The 25,169-nt window shown below is 41.3% G+C and overlaps 2 protein-coding genes across 2 annotated transcripts; one reads left to right on the forward strand and one right to left on the reverse strand.

Annotated features, from left to right (window-relative positions):
* Positions 1 to 1,351: 1,351 nt before the first annotated feature.
* On the reverse strand, positions 1,352 to 5,952 carry LOC119310981. The gene is made up of 9 exons (XM_037586611.1): positions 5,716 to 5,952; positions 4,793 to 4,983; positions 4,585 to 4,697; positions 4,126 to 4,201; positions 3,621 to 3,649; positions 3,370 to 3,463; positions 3,023 to 3,112; positions 2,683 to 2,869; positions 1,352 to 1,834 (listed from the first exon to the last, which is right to left on the reverse strand). The coding sequence occupies exons 2-9, from the start codon at positions 4,979 to 4,981 to the stop codon at positions 1,524 to 1,526; spliced, it is 1,089 nt and encodes a 362-aa protein (XP_037442508.1). The 5' UTR covers positions 4,982 to 4,983; positions 5,716 to 5,952; the 3' UTR covers positions 1,352 to 1,523.
* Positions 5,953 to 9,336: 3,384 nt separating this feature from the next.
* On the forward strand, positions 9,337 to 11,658 carry LOC119305828 (alpha carbonic anhydrase 1, chloroplastic-like). The gene is made up of 6 exons (XM_037582242.1): positions 9,337 to 9,412; positions 9,916 to 10,127; positions 10,576 to 10,682; positions 10,765 to 10,867; positions 11,223 to 11,405; positions 11,512 to 11,658. Exons 1-6 carry the CDS (start codon positions 9,337 to 9,339, stop codon positions 11,656 to 11,658), a joined length of 828 nt encoding a protein of 275 aa, XP_037438139.1.
* The last annotated feature ends 13,511 nt before the right edge of the window (positions 11,659 to 25,169 follow it).

Consider the following 25,169-nt stretch of genomic DNA (forward strand, 5'->3'; position numbering starts at 1 on the left):
ACAGCCGCCGCGGCATCTGCGACGATTACATCGAGATCGAGATGCACGACGTCCAAGACGCGGCCCTTGTGGAGATGCAGAAGCAGCTGGACAAGTTCCTTCGAGAGAGCAAGAATCCGTCGACGCATCATCAACACAAACAGATGATGGCCCAAAGGGAGGAGGACGAAGACGTCGACATCGTCGGCGGCGTCTCCCCTTTGCCGGTCAGGTCGACACACGTGCAGCTCGTCGAAGACATCTGCGGCGACGCCTCACCGGTGAAGAATCTTGGCCAAGATGCAACCATCAGCGGCAGCAGCGGTTCGGATTCTGGTTCATCTCACCAGAGCGTCGGCAGTCGTCCAGCTCCGGCAGAGCGCGCCGCCAACACTACGCCTCCAACACGCGACCTGATCGCCCGTGCCAACGAGATTTTGGAAATGCGGCGAAAGGAGGCGACGGCCCGGGCGAGGGAGAAGGCCCGTCAGGAGCTGCTCGAGACGGAGAGGAGGGCAATGCCGAAGGACACCCTAGACGAGGACGTGAAGGCCCTCGGCATTGATCAGTACAACACGGCCAGGCAGAACAACTTGTTGCGACGGATGGGACTCTTCCTCAAGGTTGACGACGATGACGACGACCTGAAGCAGCAGCAGCAGCAGCAAAGCTTCCAAGAAGATTTAGAGGAAGGGGAGATTCGGTTGTGATCGTCGTTTTCTTTTTTAGAAATGATCGTCGTGGCTTGTAAGAAAGCTTGTAATAGTTCTCTTCTGCTGCTGAACATGATTGAAAATGTATGAAAATTCTTGATCGATTATTTCGAGTCTCAGCTCAATTAGTGATTTTTTTCAACTGCTTTGGTTGACATCTTATCTAGCAACATAACTGACACTTGATGATGTTCTTGAGGCTTCAGAGAAGGCGTGTAAGCATGATTGAATGAGGAAGTTGTGGCTGTCTGACCACATGCGAAAGTACATGATCGATTTTACGGACTGCAATTTGGCCAAATAATGATCCATAGCGCTCGAGACGTTTGCTTCTTGGCCATGGTTTTCAATTTCAGTTTCAACAAAATTTCAGCACCAACTGAAATCACTGAAATTTTCACTGTTTACATTTCAGCCAAAAGGCCGAAATATTCATTTGAATTTAATTAAATATTTGAAATTTTCAAAAAAAAATTGAAAAATATTTGATTTCCTGTGTACTACTGAATTTGCTGAAATATTTTGACTGAAACATAATATTTCAGTGTCTACTGAAATTAATGAAATTCAGTGAATTTCAGTGAAATCTCACTGGAAGTGAAAACCATGTTCTTGGCCTAAACCTCATCGATTATCTGGATATGTCACGTGGTGCTTGGTGGAAAAAGAAACAATCTCTTGTATCAAAGCGAGATGCAGTAAGAATGCAACAAATCAACGATAACACATCGATCATCTAGTAAGGTATGCAAATGCATAGCCCTTTATTTTCGCTTCATCATTATCAGTTGTTCTTTTATAGAGTTACAAAGCAGGATCTGCAGTGGTCAGTCAAATCGTATCCACCCTTTGCTTCTTGGTAACTATAGACGATGTTTCAGGAGGTGTCACGGTGACTTTTGTTTTCCCAACCGCGAGGAATGCCACTCTCTTCCTCGTATCAGGCTTGACATCTCTACGTGGAGCCGGCGCAGCACCAGGCCTGCCAAGAAGAGAGCTCGGAGCGTTTTGATCATTTGGTAGTTGCCTCCCACTGTGAGAATCTCCAGCATCGCCGCAATGGGTGGCTTTATCTGGTTGGTCAGCGAGAGAAGCATGATGTTGCTTGGCTGGGGTGTTTGCTCCATCAAGGTTTTCCATCTCTGATATGTCAAAAATGCAGCATTAGAACTTATAAGAACCTTTTCCAAAGTATGACATGATAAACCCATTAATACTCCTGTTCTATTAATGGAGCACTCCCTCTATAAAGAAATATAAGACCATTTAGATCACTACTTTAGTGATCTAAACGATTTTAAATTTCTTTACAGAGGGAGTATAATTAATAAACAGGCATTCCTGTTCTATTAGGTACAGCACAAACAATTGATATTAACAGAAATGCAGCATTTTGGCAACACATGCAATTTAGTTTCCAGCTGGAGCACGCACCCCAAAATATGTTTTAAAATTGCATTGAAAATAATAGAAAGTAAGACCATAGTCGCAGTGTGTTGTCTTCCAGTAAGCACAATCCCAAGCCATCATTCAACTAGGCTAACTGACTAACAATTGTTTTCATTGCAACAACTGTCAGCCAGGTTATCTGATACCAAGATATCATGCTAAACAACAGTAGTCTACCATAATAAGTTAAAAATTCCAGACGCATACTCTTGAGTGTTTTGTCAAATGTCATCTAGCATAAGAGACATGGAGATGTTATCAGAAAACATAATTGAGTATCATCATAACTTCCAGATAGTCAATGTAATAGCACCACCAAGACTCTTCCTCTTCATTCATACTCATTCCGTATCACTTCCTACCACTTCTTACTACATATATATGTTACTAATACATATTGCATTTTCAGTTTAGATTACTTAACAGAAACATTTTTTAATTTGCATGCCTTCAGGATACAATTGTATGCGATTGCAGAAAATCCAACCGTGAACTCCAAATGTGCATATGTCATGAATCAGAGAAGGTAAAGTGTTCCAACCTTCACTAACAAGTCCAAGTGTCTCATACTGGATTGATGAATCTGGAGTGCATGGCTTCAGATCCTCATCTTGGGTTTTCTGACTGCTAGCTTTGGTCTTTTCATGCAAAACAAATTTATCTTTCACCCATACACACTCCAGGATAGTACTGGGATCGTTGCTCGAGGGGTAGTACTCTCTGAAAGCCTGTGAAATGCAGAGACAGAACCAAGGGGTTATGTATCGAGGTAGCTGCAAGGTCCAGCAACTGCACGTTTGTGTGAAAGCATGATCTTACGCAATACATATTTTTCCATGATCCACAAAGATACAGAGTGCTAGTGTGGAAGCAAAAATTACCTGTACTTTATCAATACTGATCTTAACAGCCTGCTTTTTATCCGTAAGATCAGTAACCTTGCTGTATACTGATACAACATCAAGTAACATCTACAAACATAATATCAGAGGGCAAGCATCTTAGGCAAAATCTGTGCATAAAGAGACAAAGAAGGTAATTGGCACGCATATCATTCCAAGTTGACATTTCTTCCTTTTCGAAAAAAGAAGTTGACATTTCTTAGATTCCTAATTAATACACATAGTTTGACTACCAAGTTAGTTGCTGCATAAATATGTGGGTGGTTATTTACTGAACTTAATCGATGCAATCATTCATAGCCATGCCTGCAGACTATGTGGCTCACCTGTTGGGTCAGGACCCTCACTCTTGCAAGCAAAGCAAGGACTGCAGTGCAAAGTTCTACAAAAAAAGATCTGGCAAGTAAAAAGCTGATCTGACTGTAGTATGGATTAAGGAACTTTGGATAGGTAGCAATCAACTCCGAATGAAAGTTACTACGAGATTTGTTTCCTTTTCAGTGGCAAGCTAAGTGTGGGTGTACACCTTATTTTATTTCTGCTAAGAAAATAACAGAACCAAAAAGAAAAAGGATACACTGCTCCCTTCATAACAGGTTCGGCCATCTGCACAAAATACAGAAAGCATTAGTGTTTTCCCTCTGATGTGCAAACCAAGTAAGCTATCCCCGGTCTCGAAGTTGATCAAGAATTATCTGTAAACTGCAACGACTCATCCAGAAGTATGTATCATGCAGTTAGAAAATATAGAATTTCTCGGGTAATGAGCTTCATGTACCATATAAGAGTTTATACTAAATACATCGGAAACCTTCCAAACATGCAGGGACAATCACAACACTTTGCTGATGTATCCTTAGTTAGCTAAACAAAAGAAGTAAAACAACCGGGCAATATTGGTAGACTTCCACAGATTCAAATTTCAATATTGCATAACTCGTTACTTGAAAACAACCACAAGGAACAAAAGTTATGCTCTATCAACAGAGATACTGCATTTATGATTCCACCAAAATATTTAATTCAGCTGCAATAGGATAGTCTGCAAAATGCAACCAGTGTCAACAGACAACAAAACGCACCTGGGACAGCAAACGGGCAACCCCCAAAAGCCTCTTATAGTGGCTATGGTTTGCACCAGGCTTCCTCTTACCCTGCCTGTAAAAGAAAACATTAAGCAATAACCTGAATAGCAGACTAATATAATTATAGCATCATTGTACCAAGAATAAAAGCAAACGAAATAATCCGAACTGCCAAGAAATTAAGCACTGCTCATAGAAGTAGAAACTTCTAGCTAAGCTTACAGTCATCGTGAATAAATATTTCTTTGTTATCTCCTAGGATCAATATAAGGACCACAAATATCATCACAGGACCAAACGATGTCCCCAACATGAAGGATTTGTGCAAGGACATTACTTCTACCATGGTGTACCATACACATAATTTTCTTTTTGCGATTGACACACACATAATAAATGACAAAGATTGTTTTACAGAGGAGCACAACAGCACCAGGGATGCGAAACCTGACGAACCTGTTCGGAACAAGAATAGTGTTGGCCGGCTTACGACAGGTGATGACCGGGAACACGGCGTTGATGACCTCCGCAAGATGGGCACCAAGCAGCAGCTTCAGGTCCCTCCGCACCTACGCACCCAATGGAAACACATACAAATCACACGCATCAGTGCAGAGCCACTCACCAGAAAAGGTGGGGGAGGGGGGCGTGCACCTAGGCGTACCTTGAGGAGGTACTGGAAGTAGGCTGCGCCGCGGTGCTGGTTCCGGTGCTTGTAGACAAGGCGCTCGAGAACTCCGGCCTCCGCCTGCAGGTGGCGCAGCGCCGCCCGCAGGCGATGCTCCTCGCCCTCCTCCGCCGAACCCTCCTGACGCTGTGCCATGGCGGCCTCTCCGAGCTTGGTATCTGCCATGTCTAGGTCGTGGATGGGTGTAGAACTTAAACTCAAATGCTCCACGATCCAACAAAGTACATAAAACATGACAAATGCTACAAATAATAATGCATGAATTGGTAACGAAAATCATCAACTTAAGTCAACAAATCGAAAACAAAAATACACTGGTCAAGAGGTAATTAGAAATTACCCAGCAGCAGTGGTGGATCTACGATTTTGAAACAGGGTAGTCCACTCTAAAAATATTACAATAAATGTGGCATACCAATAGAACAACAGAAATTGATCAATATGATCTTACAAACATATGAAAAATTCTCAAATAAGTTTTGATTTTGCATTAAAAAAACTTGAAAAGTTCAAAGAAGACTATGTGCATGTGTTCATTCTTCCACATTTGATACATATATGTAATCATGTGGACCTAGTTGACATTCTGTTCTTCAATATGACAATGACATTTGTTGATTCAAAAACTGAGAGTTTGACCCAAACTGAAACAACTCAGTTGTAAGCAGTAACATTTCTGAAAATTACAGCTCAAGATGCCACATGAATCCAGAAAACGGATCCAAACTGAAACAATTCAGTAGTAAGTAGTAACATTCCTGGGCAGAATTCCGTAGTAAGTAATACATTACAATTTTCAAAGGAGCACAGCAAGCCTAAATTCTTAACTAGAAGTACTGGCAGGTGGCGGCACGACGAGCAATGAGCAAACAGAAATTTGGGAACAAGCAGAAATCTACCTCAAACGTGGCAGGTCGCTGCTTGCCTTCTGCAGCTGCCCAACGCCGGGCGTCGACTGCCGACTGCGGTCTCGGCGGCTGGGCGCGGTGGCGCGGGGCAGGGGCTGGGCGGGGCGGGTAAAGTCGACGGCGAGGCACGGAGCCAGGCGGCGAGTTAGGGCGGCGAGGTCGGCGGGAGCGCAGAGGGGAATCGGGAACGGGAGGCAGTGCGCAGCGGCTGTCCTGACGGCTACCGCGGGCCTCAGCTGTGTTTGCTGGGCACGCGTAGAATATGGGCTGGCACGGCACGCACGGCCCATCTGGCACGTTAGCGAGGGGGAGGAGCTAAATTAGTCCAAAAATGTCAGGTTTTTTTTATAAAAAGTGGTGCACGCCCCTCTCATCTCTTACACTCAAACCCCCTCTCATTTCTCACACTCAAACATGGATGATCTCAACTAGTTCCACTTCAATGCAAGGGATTTCGATATTCACATACCCGAGTTTGCCGATCCCACTGCCCACGTTATGACCATGTATCCTTCTTCTGACGAGAATACACAATCACCATCCGGCCCCCAATCCACTACTGCCAACACTACCTCCACCACCACCGGTACAAGAAGGGTTCGTCGCAAAACCACAAAGTGCTGGACTACTTCAATGGTGAAATTGTTGTGGAGGGTGATGTCAACGTGCTTAAAGCTAGATGCAAAAGATGTGTGGTCTTATATTTAAGGAGGGGGGGGGGCAAGGTGGAACGGACACCCTAAATACACACAAATTGGCACACATCAAGAAGGACGAGGAGACTGTGGGAAGACAGACCACGCTCAAGTTCAACCCTAACGGTTCGGTACATAATTTCACCTATGATGTTAATGTCAAAAGAGAAAATATTTGTCATTTAATTGCTTTTAATGATTTACCATTAAGTTTTGGTGAGTTTGAAGGTTTTACGGAACATAATCAAACTGCTTTTCCATCACCAACTGGTAGAAGATGCTAGCATTGACATTGTTTGGTCAATTCTAGTGTTGAAATTCTTGGGAGAATATCATACAAAAACCAACACTCGGTAGAAACCGGTGAAAACCACGAGAAAAAGTTGTTTTGAAGTTTTAAAAATTATTTAAAAATACGGGATGTTAAGAGGATGATTTTATTGCCACGCAAAATTTCAAGTTGAAACACATTATGAGATGTGAGCTATGAAAAAGACAAAATCAGCGTTGAATAGTGCCAAACAGTAATGTCATTATTCAGGGCTGAATTTGTCTTTTTCATAGCTCACAACTCGTAATGTGTTTGAACTTGAAATTTTGCATGGCAATAAAACATCACCCTCTTAACATCCCTTAATTTTTTCAGATTTTTTCGAAACATTAAAATATGGTTTTCACAAAGTTTTCATTGAATGTTGGTTTCCGTATGATATTCTAGCGAAATTCTTTTCTACGGAAATGCTAGTGTTAACATTGTCAAAACTGTTTTAGGTTTGTCAATCTAAAAATATATGTGGCTTCAATTTCTTTTTCTACAATCACTTGTTACTTTACTTAAACTCGATAACCATCACAATACAAGGCTTTGGATAGACCTCCCCCCAACTCCCAAAATAAAATAAAATATAATAACTTCTATGACTAAGAATTACACCAGGATTTCTCTGAGCTCCTATGACTAAGAATTAATACTGAGGCTTTAATAAAGATACTTCAATCAGATCGGACTAGAGGTGTCGCCACGTGCATATCTGCACAAACTTGACTACCTTTAAAAGTTTTCTAAAGTACCATGAGTTCTTCATCCAAAAATAGGGAAGCCATGAGTGTTTCGCAATTGGGGCGGGAGTCCTTTAGAAGTACAGGTCTCTGAACCATAAAATCTTCATCAAAACAGCAGAGAAACACTCCAAAGCCACCACAAAAGATCACATAGAAAAATCAGCCACAAACGCAATCTCATCGGATCCGCATGAACGCATCTGTGAGGATATATATAAACCTAAATTTTGCAAGATCAAACCTACAAAGAGAAGACAATCTGGCTTCATGGTGCAACCTAGTAGATATCATATGACAATAGAAAAACCAAAGAAACTTTATTCCTAAAGGTGTTGCACTCTCGGCTCGAGCTTCCCCAATGAAGACCCTAAACCTCGTATTAATGTAGACTTCTGAACATGCCTAGCAGGATTCAAGGTCTTCCACTTTGCCACATGCGCCCGGAGGCAAGGGTATCATTTAGATCACAACAACCGCTCAAACCCTAGTTGGCTTCTGTCTTCCAGGTACCTCTAGGGTTTCAAGTTTGACAACATTACACATGTGGAGCATTATAATAGATTGTGCCTGAGCTTCTAGCTATGTACAGGCCCTACTTCGGCTTTGTTAAGGGATAACATGAAGGTGGACCCGACGGTGACCTCGTGTGAGGGACAAGCTTCGCATTTGCCATTGCAACAACTGGAGGTGAACCCGCTTGGGCGCTCATATGTGCTTGGCGCCCACTTCTCCCCCGCTGACACATCATCCTGGTGCCCTCTTTGCAAAAGATTTTTGTGGCGTTCTCGCCAGCTTGGAGGCTTCTCGCCCTGGATTTGGAAGGGTGGTTGCTTGCCTCCTTACAGGGACGACAATCAAGGGCAAAAGCAAAGAAGGTAGGTGATTGCCCTCGGACCAGCATCCCGAAGGAGAAGTCGCTCAAAGTGCAAGGGCAAGAAAAGTGACATCATAGGAAATGCGTCCGCAACTGCTTGATGGAAGATCTTCGGTCCCTCGGCTCGTCCAGAAGGTTGCATTCGTTATTGTCGTTTTGCTGTTGCACATTTCCGTTTGTTGATGTGTTCTCGTGAGCGTCCTGTTGCATTGTTTGATTGTATCTGAAATTGCGGTTGTTGTGTGTTTGAAGAGTTTGATGGGTTGTGTTGTATGCGGTCATGGGGTTTCACACCTTGTGAGTAGTCCACTTATGGTTTGATTGTATCGGTTGTCACACGGTTTTTTTTAATTAACTTGGCAATTCTCACCTTCATAGTTAATCGAACAGGCAAAATGTTTGCCTCCATTTAAAAAAAATAGATGAAGAGGAAGTTGCACCGAGACACAATTTTTGGGCCTCTTTCCTCTAGACAAAGAATGCATTATTGCACGCAGTTAATAAAAGTTTGCATTGCACGTCTTTGTTTGCTAGGATTTTTCTTCTTCTTTTGAACGGCTTTTTTTAGGGAATTCTTGTGAACGTATGCTAGTTGGTACAAAGCGTGCTGGGCGAAAGTTTATTTTAGGTATGAAACCGAAAGAGTTTGATAATGAGCAGAGCTGTTACGCACCGAGGGAGACTAGACTGAGAAATCGATGAACCATACAGCTTTCAGCAGCAAGACCTTGTAATCTACAGCAACATAAAGAACAAGGACGCTGGGGCCAAAACATTAATTCTACCGAACTGACTGGCATGTTTCCTCAGCTAGGGCGAAAATGGCCCACACGTAAGTATATACCGTAAGTCATCCTATATAAGTACACGTGCCTTGTGCAGTTATCTCCACAGTTTTGAGCACAACCCTTTCTGTATTTTCCTGCACCTTGTAGGTTAATTGGAGCTTAGATTTCTCAGAGAGAACGAACGACTACGTAGATGGTGACTTCCGAGAGAAGTGCAATTCTTGTTGCACTGTTGTGCATGTGCTTTGTTGTGACCCATGCATGCGACGGTATGTGTTGATTAATAAGTTCCCTGACCAAGTTCCCTCCTAATCAAGCGCTGTTGTATAATGCTAGTTGATTCATAATTGTGGGCATGTGACTCTGGCACACGTTTGTCTTCCCTTCTCCTTCACATCTGCCAGTTATATATATGTTAAAAGAATAAAACCTGTATGTAAAGGTCCCATCTCTATTTCTGGTTTCTTATCAGTTAGTCCTCTTCACTCTTTTCATATTTCTCTTGAAATGGAATATCTGAGCTTTAAAGTGAAAAAGGTATATTTCACTAAAAAAATACTCCAGTATTATTCAGATTATAATCATTTCACTATACATGAATGGTATACACCAAAGAATGGCGGCAAACGGGATCTAAAATAGATGCGAGGTTGTTTCATCTTGTCACAAAACAACATCTTGTACAATCTTGCCATCTTCATCTTTCCTATTGCAACTTGCACAAAGTTTCATCTTGATGTATGATTTCTTATCTATACTTTCTGACTCAAAGGAAATGGCGTGAGATTCGGGTACAGTGGGAGAACTGGCCCGGAGCATTGGGGGAGCTTAAGTCCTAATTTCACGGTTTGCTCAAATGGAATCTACCAGTCTCCAATTGACATCGTGAGAGATGGTGCTGTACACGACCCAGGAATGGAGCCCCTAGAGAGGGATTACACTTCTACAAATGCTTCAATGGTTGACAACGTCTTCAACATTGCGGTTTGCTCCGAGCCTCTCTCAACCAAATGGTTCTTTATATCAACGAATATAAAATGTACACATACAAGCACGACGATACCTGACTTAGCTTATCTTTATTTTGTTTGTCTTATAGTAATTTGCTTCGTTTGCACTTAGCTTATCTTTATTTTGTTTGTCTTATAGTAATTTGCTTCGTTTGCGAGTTCTTTCTTCCTGGATGGGCTTTCTAGCTTTGTTTTCCTTTGATGTTTTGGTTGTATAACTTCATTAATTTGTCACATCGATGTGGTGTAATAAAATATACGCATTGTGGAAAAAAAAACTTCATCATATTGTGGTCTTCTATATAATGTACGAGTGACTATTATAACCTGTTTCATGAAATATGTATTCTACTACGTACACGTAATCTCCTAGTTTAAAGTAATGTGTATTATGAAATCATTATGCCAACTGAATGATGTAGCTGCGATACAATGACACTGTTGGGACTGTCAAGGTGGATGGGAAGAAGTACAAACTGAAGCAATTGCATTGGCACTCTCCCTCAGAACATACCATCAATGGCCAAAGGTTCACATGTACACTTTTGAGATTTGGGAAGGATTCAATTTCCCTTGTACTAACTATGTGCACCACTCTCTTACCCTGGTAGATTTGCGGTAGAGCTCCACATGGTTCACACCACCGATGATGGTGACATTACTGTTGTGTCAATCCTTTATCGTTACGGAAAACCAGATCCTTTCCTTCACCAGGTAAATCATTGTGATAAGAAAAAGGGAATTTGTTGCTACTATATGTACTATCACTATCGCACTGTAGAACACTACACGGTGTATATCACCGAGATATGAAATGGTCAGTAGCTGTTAGTTAGTCAATTGAGTAGTTTATATACATTTAATACAAAGCTCTGTTTTATATGAATAGTCGGGAGACATTGACCTGTTTCAAGAACTGAATAACACGATCACAACTTGTAATTTGATTTCTAATCAATATGTATTGGACTTATATGTTGAACCAGATGACTAGGACACGCCTAATGACGTCAATTGCTTGGTCTACATGCATTTCGGTTTGACTATTTGCTTTGTATTGTACTCATAGATAAAGGATAAGTTGGTTGAATTGTCTGCGGAGGGCTGCAAAGCTGAGAAAGGTGATCCTCTCCCCATTGGGATGGTGAATATGAGGGAACTAATGCAGGGTGCACATAGGTATTTCAGATATGTTGGATCTCTCACCGCACCACCATGCACAGAGAATGTGATCTGGAACATTCTTGGCGAGGTATTCCATCTGCTCAAATGTCGAAAATAGTGTGGAAACTTTAACTTCACATGATGTTTATGCAATGGGAGTTACTAATCTATATATACTTTGAGATGTGTCGCAGATAAAAGAAATGACAAAAGAGCAGGCTGCTACTTTGATGGCTCCTCTGAAGGGGAGTTACAAGCATAACTACAGGCCGCTACAATCACTGAATGGCCGCACCGTACAGGTCTATGATAGGTCGCGCAATGTTCAAAATATCCTTTAGCCAACTGAAGTTCGATCCATGGTGAACTATTTTGCTTGGTGCCAATCCAGAACAATGAAAGAAGCGTAAGGTGACATGATAGATTGCAATAAAATGTAGCTCGTGGCATTGGTACTTGTGTGTGCAAGAACATAAATTATAATCATGGCCATTATCATGTATTCTTGTGTAACCATTGGGTTGTTGTTTGGATATTAATACCAATTAGTGAAATGTCAAATAAGGAAATTTTCTAAAGTAAAATAACAATGAAACTTTGTTGTCTGAATGGTGTTAGAAATGTTCTGTTGTCCATTTTGTTGATAAATCTGAAAGAACACCATGATGTGAAATGCAATATCATTTTCCTTAAACCAAAGAATTCGAATGGCACCAAAACTAAATTGATTCATCCACTTGTGGATATTGTATGGTGGGTGGAGTTTTAGCCCACTATTTCAAGACGAGGGTATAGCGGTATTGATGTCGTTCACGTTGGCTGAGCAATAAGTGTTACTGGTATAACCTTTGGCACGCCTTGCCACACCCTTAAGAAGACACACAAAGATTGGCACAGAGAGCAAAACCTCATGCATGGGGTCCTGATCAATTCTGAGAGGATTAAAACCTCATGGGATGAGAAAAATAGTTGTTAGTCTAAGCACGGCAATGAGATATCTTGCCTTACTGGGTGGCGAAGAAAAATTTGGTCCTGCTGTATTGTATGAATGGCTTTTTATCTAGTGATTGGGTGGCATACTTGCATGATCTTCTATACCCATATATACAATAAATTACATCAAACCATCACAAGTTGGAGCAATATCCACTTCTTTTGATAGCTCTAGTTCTCAATTGAGAGCGTTTTGACCGCTGATTTGATGACCCAGAACCATTTGTGAGGACCGACATGATAGCACACATAGAAGGTACATTGAGGTGGGGGCACCCCACCGGCTAGATATATCTCCTTCTGGCCACCCCTTTCTCCTTCCACATGTTATTATTGCTGCTTGCACCATTGTTGTAGTGACCACGTCACAAGAGAGCAATGTCACACCCTTCCGACCCTTTGTTAGTGTGTGTACAGAACTGCAATGAGCGTGATAGGATGCTACCTTAGCAAGAGCAAAGGGAGGAGCGAGCGATTGGGTGGACTGAGGAGGAAGAGGCAGAATAAGGAGAGGGAAGCAAAGATGGGTACTCACATGAGGTAGTAGAGAGAATAGAGGCCATGTGCTGCCGCAGCTCGAGAGAGGGAGAATGCTCCACCTTAGTGTGGCAGTGGTCCGTCAAGAGTGCCAAATGTGGCAATATGGGAGTGGGTGGCATAACATAGCTCCCATGGCATGTCTCTTCCACCGCCTTGTCGTCTAACACGTTGGATCTCATCAAACCAGAGGTTGCCGCTTCCTAAATTATGATGCATATGATACGGGAGTGGGCACGTTTCTCTGTTGGTCTTAGGCCCGACCGAGGAAGTGCAGTCCAGCTGCACCATTGGATTGATTCGAGCGAGATAGTGCAGTCTGAAGTTGCACCATTGGAGGGTTGAGTTCACATTGTGGAGGTGTTTTGTTCGATGTTTCGTAATGTAAACCGATAATAGCGGGATCTGAATACCTTAGTTATTTTTTGTAGGAGTTAAGCGTAATGAGGTCCCGTGTAATCAGACTACATTGCTATTATGTTTTAGTCAACACCTCCCCGATATTTGGTACCTCATGATTTTGTAGCAGTTGTTATTCTCTCGGGCTGGAACAACGGTGTCGAAGATGAACATGATTGGGGGCTTGCGAGATTAGAGCAGCTAACGGTGCAAGACCAGGGATGGCCGGCAGTGCTTAAAGTCGACGGACGGTTGGCAACGCGTAGGATCAGAATGGCAGGCGGCGCTTAAGATCTGGGAACCGACGGTTCTTGATTTCGAGGATGGCAAGTGGCGCTTGAGATCTGGGGGTGGCCGGGTCCAAGGAAGAGCAGGGGCTAGACAAAGAGCAGAGGGATGGTTATTAATTCCTTTACCTAAGAGAACCAAACAAACTTGGAAAGAATTCATTACACCTTCTAAAATGTTGTGATTTGATTACGTTAACATTAATGTTAACATTTCTGTAGCCAAACATCTCTTGTAACTTAACTCCTTTCGCCTGGTCGCATCGTGGCAAAATGATGTTTAGGTTAGGGCCGATGATGGCTCGGGCGGATGAGGTTGATGGCACAAGAAAGATGTTTGCATGCAGCATCTCGATTTGATACCTACGTCGCGATCTCACAAAGCAACTCACGTTAAAGATAGAAAGGGGGCAGTAAGAATATAGATGTGAAGAATATGACCATGAGTCATTGACAAGTGAGCCCCACATTTACGTGATCATACTATCCACGTGAGCCCCACATTTATATGAACATACCATCCACGTGAGCTATTCTATCGATCCTGTTATGTGGGCCCAGGTAGTCAAATTCACTTTCGAAGCTCTCTAAGCCGAGGATGTATGCTATGTGTGCGACCAAGCCCAAACAAGAGTTGTTTAAGTAATTTGGCTCCCTATATATGCTTTACTTCTACTCCCTCCGTTCTCAAATACTTGTCTTTCTAGACATTTCAAATGGACTCAACATACGGATGTATGTAGACATATTTTAAAGTGTAGATTCACTCATTTTGTGCCGTATGTAGTCACTTGTTGAAATCTCTATAAAGACAAGTATTTAGGAACGGAGGGAGTAATTGTTTTATCTGTACGCAACCAAGACGGCGTTTCCCTAAAAAAGCAAGTAGAGCACATGCAACAATACCTTGATCTCGCTCGTCATGTTACCCCAAAAGTTGGCGACCACATACTACCTGCAGCGAACAACACGTATAACGCTCCATATCCCACACTATGTACTTGCATTGGTGGATCGACCAAGACCTTCCACACTTTTTGGCTCGGAAGCGAGAGAGAATATGTAACCGGTGCTTCAAATAGAAAAGTCAAGGCTCCTTTCCCGTTCCTCTCAGATAGAATTCGTGTCGAAGCTTACAGATGAGCCTCATCGAGTCAAGAGACTAGTAAAAACAAGTCTGACCTGTCCACGCAACACGCAAAAGCTATATATATCTTACTGCGATAAGTATGTTAGGATTACCTGCAGGGGACCACTCAAGTAGGCTGATCCATTTAGCATTGTTTGGGGAAGCTTCTACTTCAATTTTAATGGTCTGGGGAGGTTTCGTGCCGTTTTTTTTCCTTCTTTGCGTTTCTTTTTGCTGGTTTTTTGTTTTTCGTTTTGGTTTTATATTTTATATTTTTTCTTTTCTTAACTGTTTTTTTATTCAAATTCATCTACTTTTCTAATCTTCCAGGTTTTTTGTGTACAATTTATTTTCATACACCCTGAACAGTTTTTGAATGCACGTTAAATTTCAGACACATATTGAAGATTTTTCTAGTACACGCTGAATAGTTTCTAAATATACGTTAAACATTTTTTTAGATACACATTGAACATTTTTTGAACACATGTTGAAGACTTTTTAATACACGTTAAATGTTTTTCAGATACAAGATGAACATACATATTGAACATTTTGTAAATACACTGTGAACTTTTTTATGTCATGAATATTTTTTTCCAAATTTGCTCAAAAAAATATTTATATCTCATGAACATTCTATGAATGATGTGAACACATTTTATTTTCACGAATATTTTTGTAAATAATATTAACAAAATATCAAACATATGTACATTTTTAAAAAGTCTAGAACATTTTTTGAATTGTACGTGCGTATTTTCAAAAATAGCAAAAAAAATGATGAATTTTTTTTAATGAGCGGTGAACACTTTACAAACAATATGAACAAACTTTTAAATATATGACATTTTAACTGTCTTGATTTTTTTTAAATTGTATGCATGTTTTTCAAAAACTGCAAAGATTTTATTTTATTTACAATTCATCAATAGTTTTTAGTGTGCAGTGAATTTTTAAATAATTGAAGTAAATTAAAATTTAAAACTCTTTTAAAAGTATAGAAACATATTTTCTAATACGCAGTGGACATTTTTTAAATACACAATGAAAATTTTATTTAGCATATGGTGATTTTTCCTATATACTGTTAACTTGTTAATGTATACTGACCTGTTTTCTGATATACCTTTTTTCCAATTATATTTGCTAGTAGATCATTTCTGAAACAAAAGGAAAAATGGAAAAACTGAAGAAATAAATCAGAAGAACAATCAAAATAACGTATAAGGCGCAAGCAAGTTTTTTTTTTTTTGAGGGATAGGCGCACAGTAGGTGTGGCAGACGTTCTTTTTTTAGAAACTGGTTTTCTTTTTAGACAATTTTTGAAGCAGGTGTATCCTAGTTGAAGCCTGTAAGCATCAAGCCTCCTCCGCGGACAAGCTAATAGATGTGTCGGCCCGGCCGAGTTCAGGGTGTATCCTATTTGATGCATTCTGTGTTAAATTGTCGAGCTTTCACACAGGCTGGCTAACGGTGAGCTGGGCCGGTCCATTAACTTGTTGCAGCATTTCCTATTTTAGGAACCTTCCAAAGATTTCCAGCTGGTTTTTATCGGTTTTCAGAACCTTCTATAAGGTTCCTGAACCGAGTTTTCTATTTCTCTTTTTAACTAAATTTTACTTCTATTTTTCTGTTTGTATTTCTTTTTCGGTTTTTTCTTATTTTCTGTTTATTTTTTGTTTTCTGTTTCTTTTGTTCGAAAATTTCTAATATTGTTCAAAATCTAAAAAAATGTTCCTATTTTCAAAATTTGTTCACATATCCGAAAAATATTCTTGTTTTAATTTTGTTCACAATTTCAGAAAAAGTTGAGAAATTTCAAAAAAATGTTCTCGTTTTCAAATTTGTTCATAATTTTAGAGAAACGCTTTTGTTTCAAAAAGTGCTTAGGAATTTAAAAAAATGTCCTCCTTTTATAATTTATTCACCATTTGAGAGAAAATTTCATGTTTCAAGAATTTTCGCGGTTTCATCATTTCGTTTGCATTTTCAACATATGTTTCCATGTTTCAGGTTTTGTTCGCATTTAAAAAAAAGGTGCAATAATTATTTTGTTCAGTTAAGAAAAATGTTACGTTTTAACTTTTTCGTTTGGAATTTTAAAAAATGTTCCTGTTTTTCATTTTTATTCATAAATTAAAAAATGTTCCTCATTTAATAAATATTCGGAAATTTTAAGAATGTTTGCGTTTTTCGTAATTTGTTCTCTTTCTAGAAAATGTTAATTTAAAAAATGTTCGGGATTTGCAAATTTTGTTCGTGCTTGTCTTTTAAATAGTAATTACAAAAAATATTACTTCTCCCAATAGAATTGCAACATCTGAAATTGGTAGACATTTCAAGAATATTTCTCAAAAAAATAAATCCAAATCTCAACGCTTCTTTATGTTCTTATAAAGTTTTACGCCTTGATGTTCGGTTATCCCTGTCTAGCTTGGTGGCTAACCGCTCACGGTCTATTTTCTACATTGTCTGAGGTCGTGGGATCACATCCTGGTTCTCTCGATTGTTTTTCAGCGAAACATGTTGGGCCGGCCCAGTCGGGCGTGGCCTTGTGCGTCGAGATCCTGTACATTTTGCATCTTATAGGAGCGAAATCACTAGCTAAAGAGTACTCGTTGCGAAAATCACTCTAACTCTCTAGGTTGCAACAAGTGGCGCGTTGCATGTGCGCCACTTGTCGCAACCTGGGAGTTTTCTCTTTTTTCGTAGATCCGTTTATTTAAAATATTTCATCTCTTAAATCGTGCGTTCAAATCTCAAACCGTTTTCGCCGTTGGATTCTTCGTAAACCTGGGCAAACGTCGGGCCGGGCCGGGTTTCGGGCCAGGCTTGTAAAAGCCCGACCTTCATTTCTCAAGCCCGAGCCCGACCCGAAGCCCGAAATACTCCATATTTTCAAGCCCGAGCCCGGCCCGAAGTCAAGCCCGAAGCCCGAAAGCCCGGCCTAAATCCTATTTTCTAGTACGCGCACGTGCAAGCCCGGGACGAAGCCCGAAAGCCCGGCCCGAAATACAGGAAAGTGAAGCCCGAGCCCGGCCCGAACTATCTTTCGGGCTGCAAAACAAAGCCCGAGCCCGGCCCGAATGTCAAGCCCGGCCCGGCCCGGCCCGGGTTTTTCGGGCCGGGCTCGGGCCGGATCGTCGGGCCGGGCTGCCCATGCCCGGGTTTAATTCTTCGCATCGAGATCTTCAAAACTAGATCCCATGTTGATAGGTTTTGACGGACTTTTTTTTCATAAAAAAACCAGACGAAAAAAACCGACCGGGAGCACAGATTTTTTTCCTTTCCGAAAGAGGCACGCCCGTGCCTCTGACGAAATCACAACCGTGCCTCTCGCGGATGGCAAAACCGTGACTCTCGCGAAAGAAAGAAAATATAGAAAATGCGTTTCTTTTTCCATTTCCAAGGAGGCATGGCCGTGACTCTCGCGGAAGCAAAACCGTGACTCTCGCGAAAGAAAAAAACAGAAAACATGTTTTTTTTCATTTTCGAGAGGCACGGCCGTGACTCTCGCGAAAGCACAATCGTGCCTCTCGCGGAAGCAAAACCGTGACTCTCACGAAAGACAAAAAAGAAAACGTATTTTTTTCCGTTTCCGAGAGGCACGGCCGTGACTCTCGCAAAAGCAAAACCATGACTCTTGCGAAATAAAAAAACACGTTTTTTTGCGCAAATTTTTTTCCAACATTTTTTTTGGTCGAAAAGCTAGGGAAGACCGTTGAAAAACCCGTTTAAAAAACCGAAAATGCATGCGAAAAAATAAAAAAACAAGATTCGGAGGGAGCGCCCAGAGCGCAACTCGTGACGAATGGAGAGCGCTGATCGTTGCGAGGCTCCTGAAGGAGCGCTCGTTAATTAGTTGCTCTCAGGAGCGAAATCCCCTAGTTTAGGGCTTCAAGAAGAGAGGTCCTATACGCCGCATACTGCGTCAAATTGATGGGCGTTCGCATACAGCTGCTCGTTCGCGGGCTTAGAGGGCCGATCTCGCTAGCCACAAGCAGATACCGCTGGAATAAAAAAAAGGTGGATCTGCCGTGGTTCGAACCCAAGACCTGCTGCATGAGCCAGTTGACCGAGTGAACTTTAGTGATCACAGTACAACGCAACACCTTAAGAAACTCAAACACCGATCCTATTTTTTCAAAAATTCGAACGCAAAACCTTTTTTTTGGAAATAAAACATGAATGTTTTACCACAGGGGAACATTTTTTTAATTCTTTGAAAACTCAAACATATTTAAACACGCAAATGAATTTTGGAGAAGAGAACAATTTTTACAAAGGGAACATTTTTGTAATTACCCAAAAAACTGAACAGGAACAATTTTTCAAAAATAGGAACATTTTTCAAATTCCACAACAAAATTTGGAAACATGAACAACTTTTGCACGCAAACAAATTTGAATTTCCCAAACATTTTTTGAAGACATGAAGGTTTGGAATTTGTGAACAATTTTTTAAAGCACGAACATTTTTTGAATATTGAGAACAAATTTTGAAGCGCGAACAATTTTTTAAAGCACGGACATTTTTTTGGATTTTAAGAACAAATTTTGAAATAGAGAACAATTTCAAAAAATAGCGAACAAATTTGGAAGCATAATTGTTATTGAATAAGTGAAAAAATTGAAATCCGGTACATTTTCTGAATTTAGATAGTTTTGAACTATTTTGTGTAATGAGAACAATTTTTGAATTTTGAGAACATTTTCTTAAAACTGAACATTTTTTGAAAACATGAACGCTTTGGAATTTGTGAACAATTTCTTAAAGCACAAACATTTTTTGAATCTTGAGAACAAATTTCGAAACGGAGAACAAATTTCAGCACGGGAACAAAATTTTAAAGCAAGGTAATTTTTTGAATCTTGAGAACAAATTTTGAAACAGAGAACAATTTTGAAAAATCCCTAACAATTTTGAAGCGTGATATTTGTGAATACGTGAACAAAAACTGAAATCCAGTACATTTTCTGAATTTGGAAAGTTTTGAACTTTTTGTGTAATGAGAACAATTTTTTAATTTGGAGAACATTTTTTCAAAAACTGAACATTTTTATAAACATGAATAAAACTTGAATATTTTGAAAAAAAATGAAGAAAAGAGAAGAAAATAAAAATAAATCAAAAATCAAAAAAAGAAAATTTGTTGAAAAGAGAAATTAACTTGAAAAGGGAAACTGAAATAAAACAAATAATAATAAAAAGAAAAGAAAAAAGAACAAGAAAAAGGAAGAAGAAAAAAATAGAACAAGTAAAAAAAAGGAAAGGAAAAATAAAAAACTGGTTCAGGAACCTTCTAGATGGTTCCCAAAATCAGTAAGAACCGGCTGGGAACGCTGTAGAAGGATCCCAAAACCGGAAGCTGTATGTACGCTAAAGATGGGCCGGCCCAAATAGCTCGCTACTCACACCCCCCTTTGCGATTCGTCAACACTTTGCCGCAACGTGCGACAAGTAGGAAATCGCCTTCAAGAGAGCAACTAATCAAGGAGTATTCCTTCGGGAGCTCTCGCAAGGGTCACTTGGGTGGGCTGGAAGCACGCCACTTGACGCGCTCTCAGCCGCCGCCATGTGTCACGCTCTGGGCGCTTCATCCGGATTTTGTTCTTATATTTTTTTGTGCGTGTTTTTGACTTTTAGATGTTTTTTTTTATTTTTTGGGCATTTCGGTTTTCACCTGTTTTCCTTAGGTTCTGGACAAAGAAAACTGAAAAAAAAATTGTCACAAAAAAACATGTTTTCCTTTTTCCCTTCCGCGAGAGGTATAGATTTATTTCTCGTGGAAGCACGGATTTGCTTACGCGAGAGGCATGGCCGTGCCTCTGGTAAAATGGAAAAAAATATGTTTTTTTATTTTCTTCCTTCCACAAGAGGCACATATTTACTACTCGTCGAAATACGGATTTATTTCTGCGAGAGGCGCGGTCATACCTTTTGGAAAAGAAAAAAACTCATTTTCTTTTCTTTGCTTTCGCGAGAGGCACGGATTTACTTCTTGGGAAGGCACGGAATTGCTTCCACGCGAGGCACGGACGCAACAGGAAAAAACACATTTTTTTTACCGCTAGAGTCACAGATTTACTTCTCGTGCAGGCACGGATTTGCTTTCACGAGAGGCACAAGTGTGTATCTTGCAAAAGGATAAAAAACTTGTTTTATTTTTTGTCCTATCACGAGAGGCACAAATTTCTCATGGAGGCGCGGATTTGCTTCCGCGGGAGGCACAGGTGTGCCTCTCGCAAAAGGAAAAAAAAACACAAAATTTTCGTACCACGAGAGGCACGGATTACTTCTCGTGGAGGCACGAATTTGCTTTCGCGAGAGACACGGCCATGCGTTTCAGAAAAGGAAAAAAGAGCCTTTCGTGAGAGGCACTAATTTACTTCTCGTGGAGCCACGAATTTGCTTTGCCTCTCGAAAAGAGAAAAAAGTGCTCCCGGTTCCTTTTTTTTCTTCCTGTTTTCTCGTGAAAGAAGAAAAATCGTCGAAATCTATCAACATGAGATTTAGTTTAGAAGATCTCGATGCGAGGAATTCTGTGATTGAAACGGTTCAAGATTTAGACCCGCGGTTTGAGAGATAAAATATTTTAAATAAACGAATCTACGGAAAAGGAAAAAACTCATAGGTTGCAATAAGTGGCAAGCATGAAGTGCGCCATTTGTCATAACCAGGGGAGGTAAGAGTGATCTTTGAATGAGTACTCTTTAATTAGTGATGATTTGGGGGCTCCGCTGCTGCGCACACGTGTATGTTGTTTGGTTCACTGCTATTTTTCTTTCGGGTTTTCCTGTTTGTGGTTTTTCTTTTTGGTTTTCTGTTTTGGGTTTTTATTTTCTTTCTAGTTTTATTTCTTTATTTTAATTTTAGTTTTCATCTTTTTCAGTTTTTTTATGTGTTTGATTTTCTTCTTCTGTACTTTCTAATTTTTCTAATGTATGGTGAACATCTTTTAACAAGTGATGACATTTATTTAGTATATGGTGCAGATGGTGAAACTTTTTTAAACATGGATTGAAATTTTCTTAAACATGCTGAACAATTTTTCTAATATATTGTTTTCTACTTTTCTGTAGTGATTCTTAATTATTTCAGCTCTGTAAAAGTCCAGCAATTGATTTTTAGAAGAAAAAACGCCATGAGAACCGCAAAGAGAGAAATAAAGAAAACTCACTCAAATGAGGTCACCAGTGTGCGCCGTCCAATTTGTTTCTTACTTCAGGTACCGGGTCGGCTATTTGACACTAACGCGCGCCAAATAGGAACACTTGCTCTAAAACGACTTATACACGCACCCCACCACATGATGCTGATGTGTGCTAGCAACGTATGTGGCCGGTTTGGTTGGTTAAAATGTGCAATGCGTAGAGTTTCAAAAGGAAACAAAAACTTTATGTCGTCATTTTAGCTTACAGGAGGTTACCAGTACAAAGGTTTGTCAAATGCATGGCTCATCTGGGCCGGCCCATTTGCGCTGAAAAATCAGTGGAAATAGCGCCCTAGATAGGTATCGGACTCGCGACCAGGGATAGAATGGCTCTCGTTGCTAGCCACTTCGGCTGGCTGCCTCAAGTGCTAGAATAGTAGTGCCACACTTAAAGAAACTTGTTCCGCAACTCCCGGCGAGTCCGGTCCAAGGTTGCGAAGCGGAAGCGAGCGTCACAGATGAAGTAGTCGAAATAGTCGAACACGCGAAAGTAAATGACACAGAGAGATATGGAGGAGACCAGCTTTATTAATCAATGATCAGGTGTTACAATGATGGTCCCTGTTGCTTTATATAGGGGGTAGGTGGTCTAGGGATAAGTACCCACTTAACGTAAAGTGGGAAACGGGAGGGGCTAGCCCGTGCGTTTAGCACGCGGCCGCCGCCATCCTCCCGGGTGACCCGGTTTCCCAACACTCTTCCTTGGGTAATTATCCGTATATCCATGCCTCAAAACTCTGAAAAACCCAGTGGAAAAAAATATGAAGAAAGAGCACACTATATACGTTGTTGTATTGCATGAATTGCCTCGTCAAAAACCTCGTGTGAGAAACATCAGGAAAACTCACTCAAGGGAAAAAGAGTACAATCCACTCAACCATCAAGTTGAGTACTCGATCATCAGAATTGAGATTTTTAGCGACGAATTTGTGAAGTTTCTCCCCCTGAACCTTGCATCTCTCTAAGGCCCCGTTCGGAAGTGCTCCAGCTCCACGCTTCTCTGGAAGCGGGCGAGGAGCTGGCCGAACGCGAGGGATTCAAGAAGTCAGCTTCTGGAGAACTAGCTGGACTGCGTGCAAATTTTAGAAGCAACGTCGGACCAGCTCCGCGAATACGAGAAGCAGGAGTTGCTCGATATTACGTGGAATGCCCTCCCGAAGTGCCTCGCGAAGCGTTTTCCTCGAAGTTACAGCGCCACGAATCGTTTTCCTCAAAGCTACAGCGCCACGAATCATTTTCTCTGCTGCCGAACGCTCGCCTGCTCCAGCGAGAAGCTAGCCAGCGCTGGCTCCACGAGAAGCTGGCTCATTTGGGAAGCGCGAGCACTTCCGAATGGGCCCTAAGTCTCATCATACCAATTCCACGCACACACCTCTCTAAGGTTGATGCCGGTAATGATTTAGTGAACATATCAGCAAGATTGTCACAAGACTTAGTATGCAAAACTTTCACCTCATTCAATTGCTGCAGCTCATGTGCATAGAAGAACTTGGGACTAATATGCTTTGTGAGGTTACTCTTCACATAACCCATCTGGACTTGTGCAACACAAGCAGCATTATCTTCATAGATAATGGTAGGGGTTTGTACGGTGTTCAGCCCACATGTCTGCTGAATGTGGCCGATCATCCGCCGAAGCGATACACATTCTTTTGACGCTTCGAATAGTGCCATGATTTCCGAGTGGTTCGTGGAAGTCGACACAAGAGTTTGCTTGGACAATTTCCAGGAAAATGCAGTTCCACCACAAAGGAAAACATATCCAGTCTGCGATTTGCAATCATGCAGGTCCGATAGGTACCCAGCATCGGCATAGCCTATAATAGATAGGTCTTGGTTCCTCTTATAAAACAGGCCAAGATCTTTGGTCCCTTGCAGGTAACGGAAGACGTCCTTGACACCTTTCCAATGTATTTTGGTAGGTTCAGAACTGTACCTCGCAAGCAAACTGACGGCGAACGCAATGTCTGACCGTGTACAGTTTGCAAGATACATGAGTGATCCAGCTGCACTCAGGTAAGGAACCTCTAGTCCCAGAGTTTCCTCCCCCTCTTCCTTTGGCCTGAACGGGTCCTTGTCTGGCTGTAAAGACCTCCCGACCATCGGGGTCTTAGAAGGATATGCCTTATCAAATCCAAATCTTTCCAACACCTTCTGGGTGTAGGCCGACTGGTGCACTAGAATCCCATCAGGGGAATGTTCAAGTTGCAGACCTAGACAGAACTTGGTTTTACCCAAATCCTTCATCTCGAATTCCGACATCAGGTAGGAACTCGCTTCCTCAATATCCTCAGGTGTACCTATTATGTTTAAATCGTCCACGTACACCGAGATTATACAGAATCCATCTTGGGATCGCCGTATGAAAACACATGGGCAATATTTATTGCTCGTGTAGCCCTTCTCATGAAGGAAATCGCTTAAGCAATTGTATCACATTCTACCAGACTGTCTGAGTCCGTACAGTGCCTTTTGAAATTGAACACTGTATAGACCGCTATTTGCTCTATCATGGTTCGGAACAGGGATACCTTCTGGAACCTTCATGTATATGTTCAAATCCAGGTTACCATACAGGTAAGCAGTGACAACATCCATTAGTTTCATTTTCAAGCCCATGTTTACTGCCATCGAGATCAAGTATCTAAAGGTAACTCCATCCATGACCGGGGAATAAGTCTCCTCAAAATTGACACCTGGCCGTTGAGTGAACCCTTGAGCGACGAGCCTTGCTTTGTACCGTACTACCATATTATTTTCATCTCTCTTTCGAACAAAAACCCACCTATGGCCAACAGGGCGAACGTGGGGAGGAGTTCGACAAAATGGTCCGAACATCTTCCTTTTGTTGAGAGATAATAATTCGGCAGTAATTGCCTGCTGCCAATCTTTCCAATCCGACCTTTTCTTGCAATCCGCGAGCGTGTTAGGCTCAGGGTCAAGATCTATGATTGAGGCAATTTTCGTAGCAAAGTTGATGTCAACAATCACCGTTGCTCGGTTCAGGGACTCCCCCGTATAAATATAATTTATGGCCATTTCGTCATGGAGCGCATCCGGCGCAAATACTTGCTCTACCAAATTTCCCATTATGGGAGCAAGGTCCTTTAGATTTGCCGCGCCGATGTGTGCGCTCACATCTCCGCTGGGTGTTTCCCCTATGGGAAAGTTTAAGTCCGGAATTTCGTGCACTGAATTTTCCGTACTTGTGCCAGGTCTCGACTGGCTCCCCATTTCAATTTGGGGTACTTTGGCGACAGGCTGTGATAAATCTGTCTTATCCTTTTTTG

The sequence above is a fragment of the Triticum dicoccoides genome, chromosome 5B (assembly GCF_002162155.2).
Source record: "Triticum dicoccoides isolate Atlit2015 ecotype Zavitan chromosome 5B, WEW_v2.0, whole genome shotgun sequence".
Lineage (NCBI taxonomy): Eukaryota > Viridiplantae > Streptophyta > Magnoliopsida > Poales > Poaceae > Triticum > Triticum dicoccoides.

Coding starts and splice junctions, on each gene's coding strand:
- LOC119310981 (XM_037586611.1), bottom strand. CDS start 4,981: ATGGCAGATACCAAGCTCGGAGAGGCCGCCATGGCACAGCGTCAGGAG. Junction 4,202..4,584: donor ACTATTCTTGTTCCGAACAG/GTTCGTCAGGTT, acceptor TTTCTTTTACAG/GCAGGGTAAGAGGAAGCCTG. Junction 3,464..3,620: donor CCTGTTATGAAGGGAGCAGT/GTATCCTTTTTC, acceptor TCCATACTACAG/TCAGATCAGCTTTTTACTTG.
- LOC119305828 (XM_037582242.1), top strand. CDS start 9,337: ATGGTGACTTCCGAGAGAAGTGCAATTCTTGTTGCACTGTTGTGCATG. Junction 10,683..10,764: donor CATACCATCAATGGCCAAAG/GTTCACATGTAC, acceptor TTACCCTGGTAG/ATTTGCGGTAGAGCTCCACA. Junction 10,868..11,222: donor CAGATCCTTTCCTTCACCAG/GTAAATCATTGT, acceptor TTGTACTCATAG/ATAAAGGATAAGTTGGTTGA.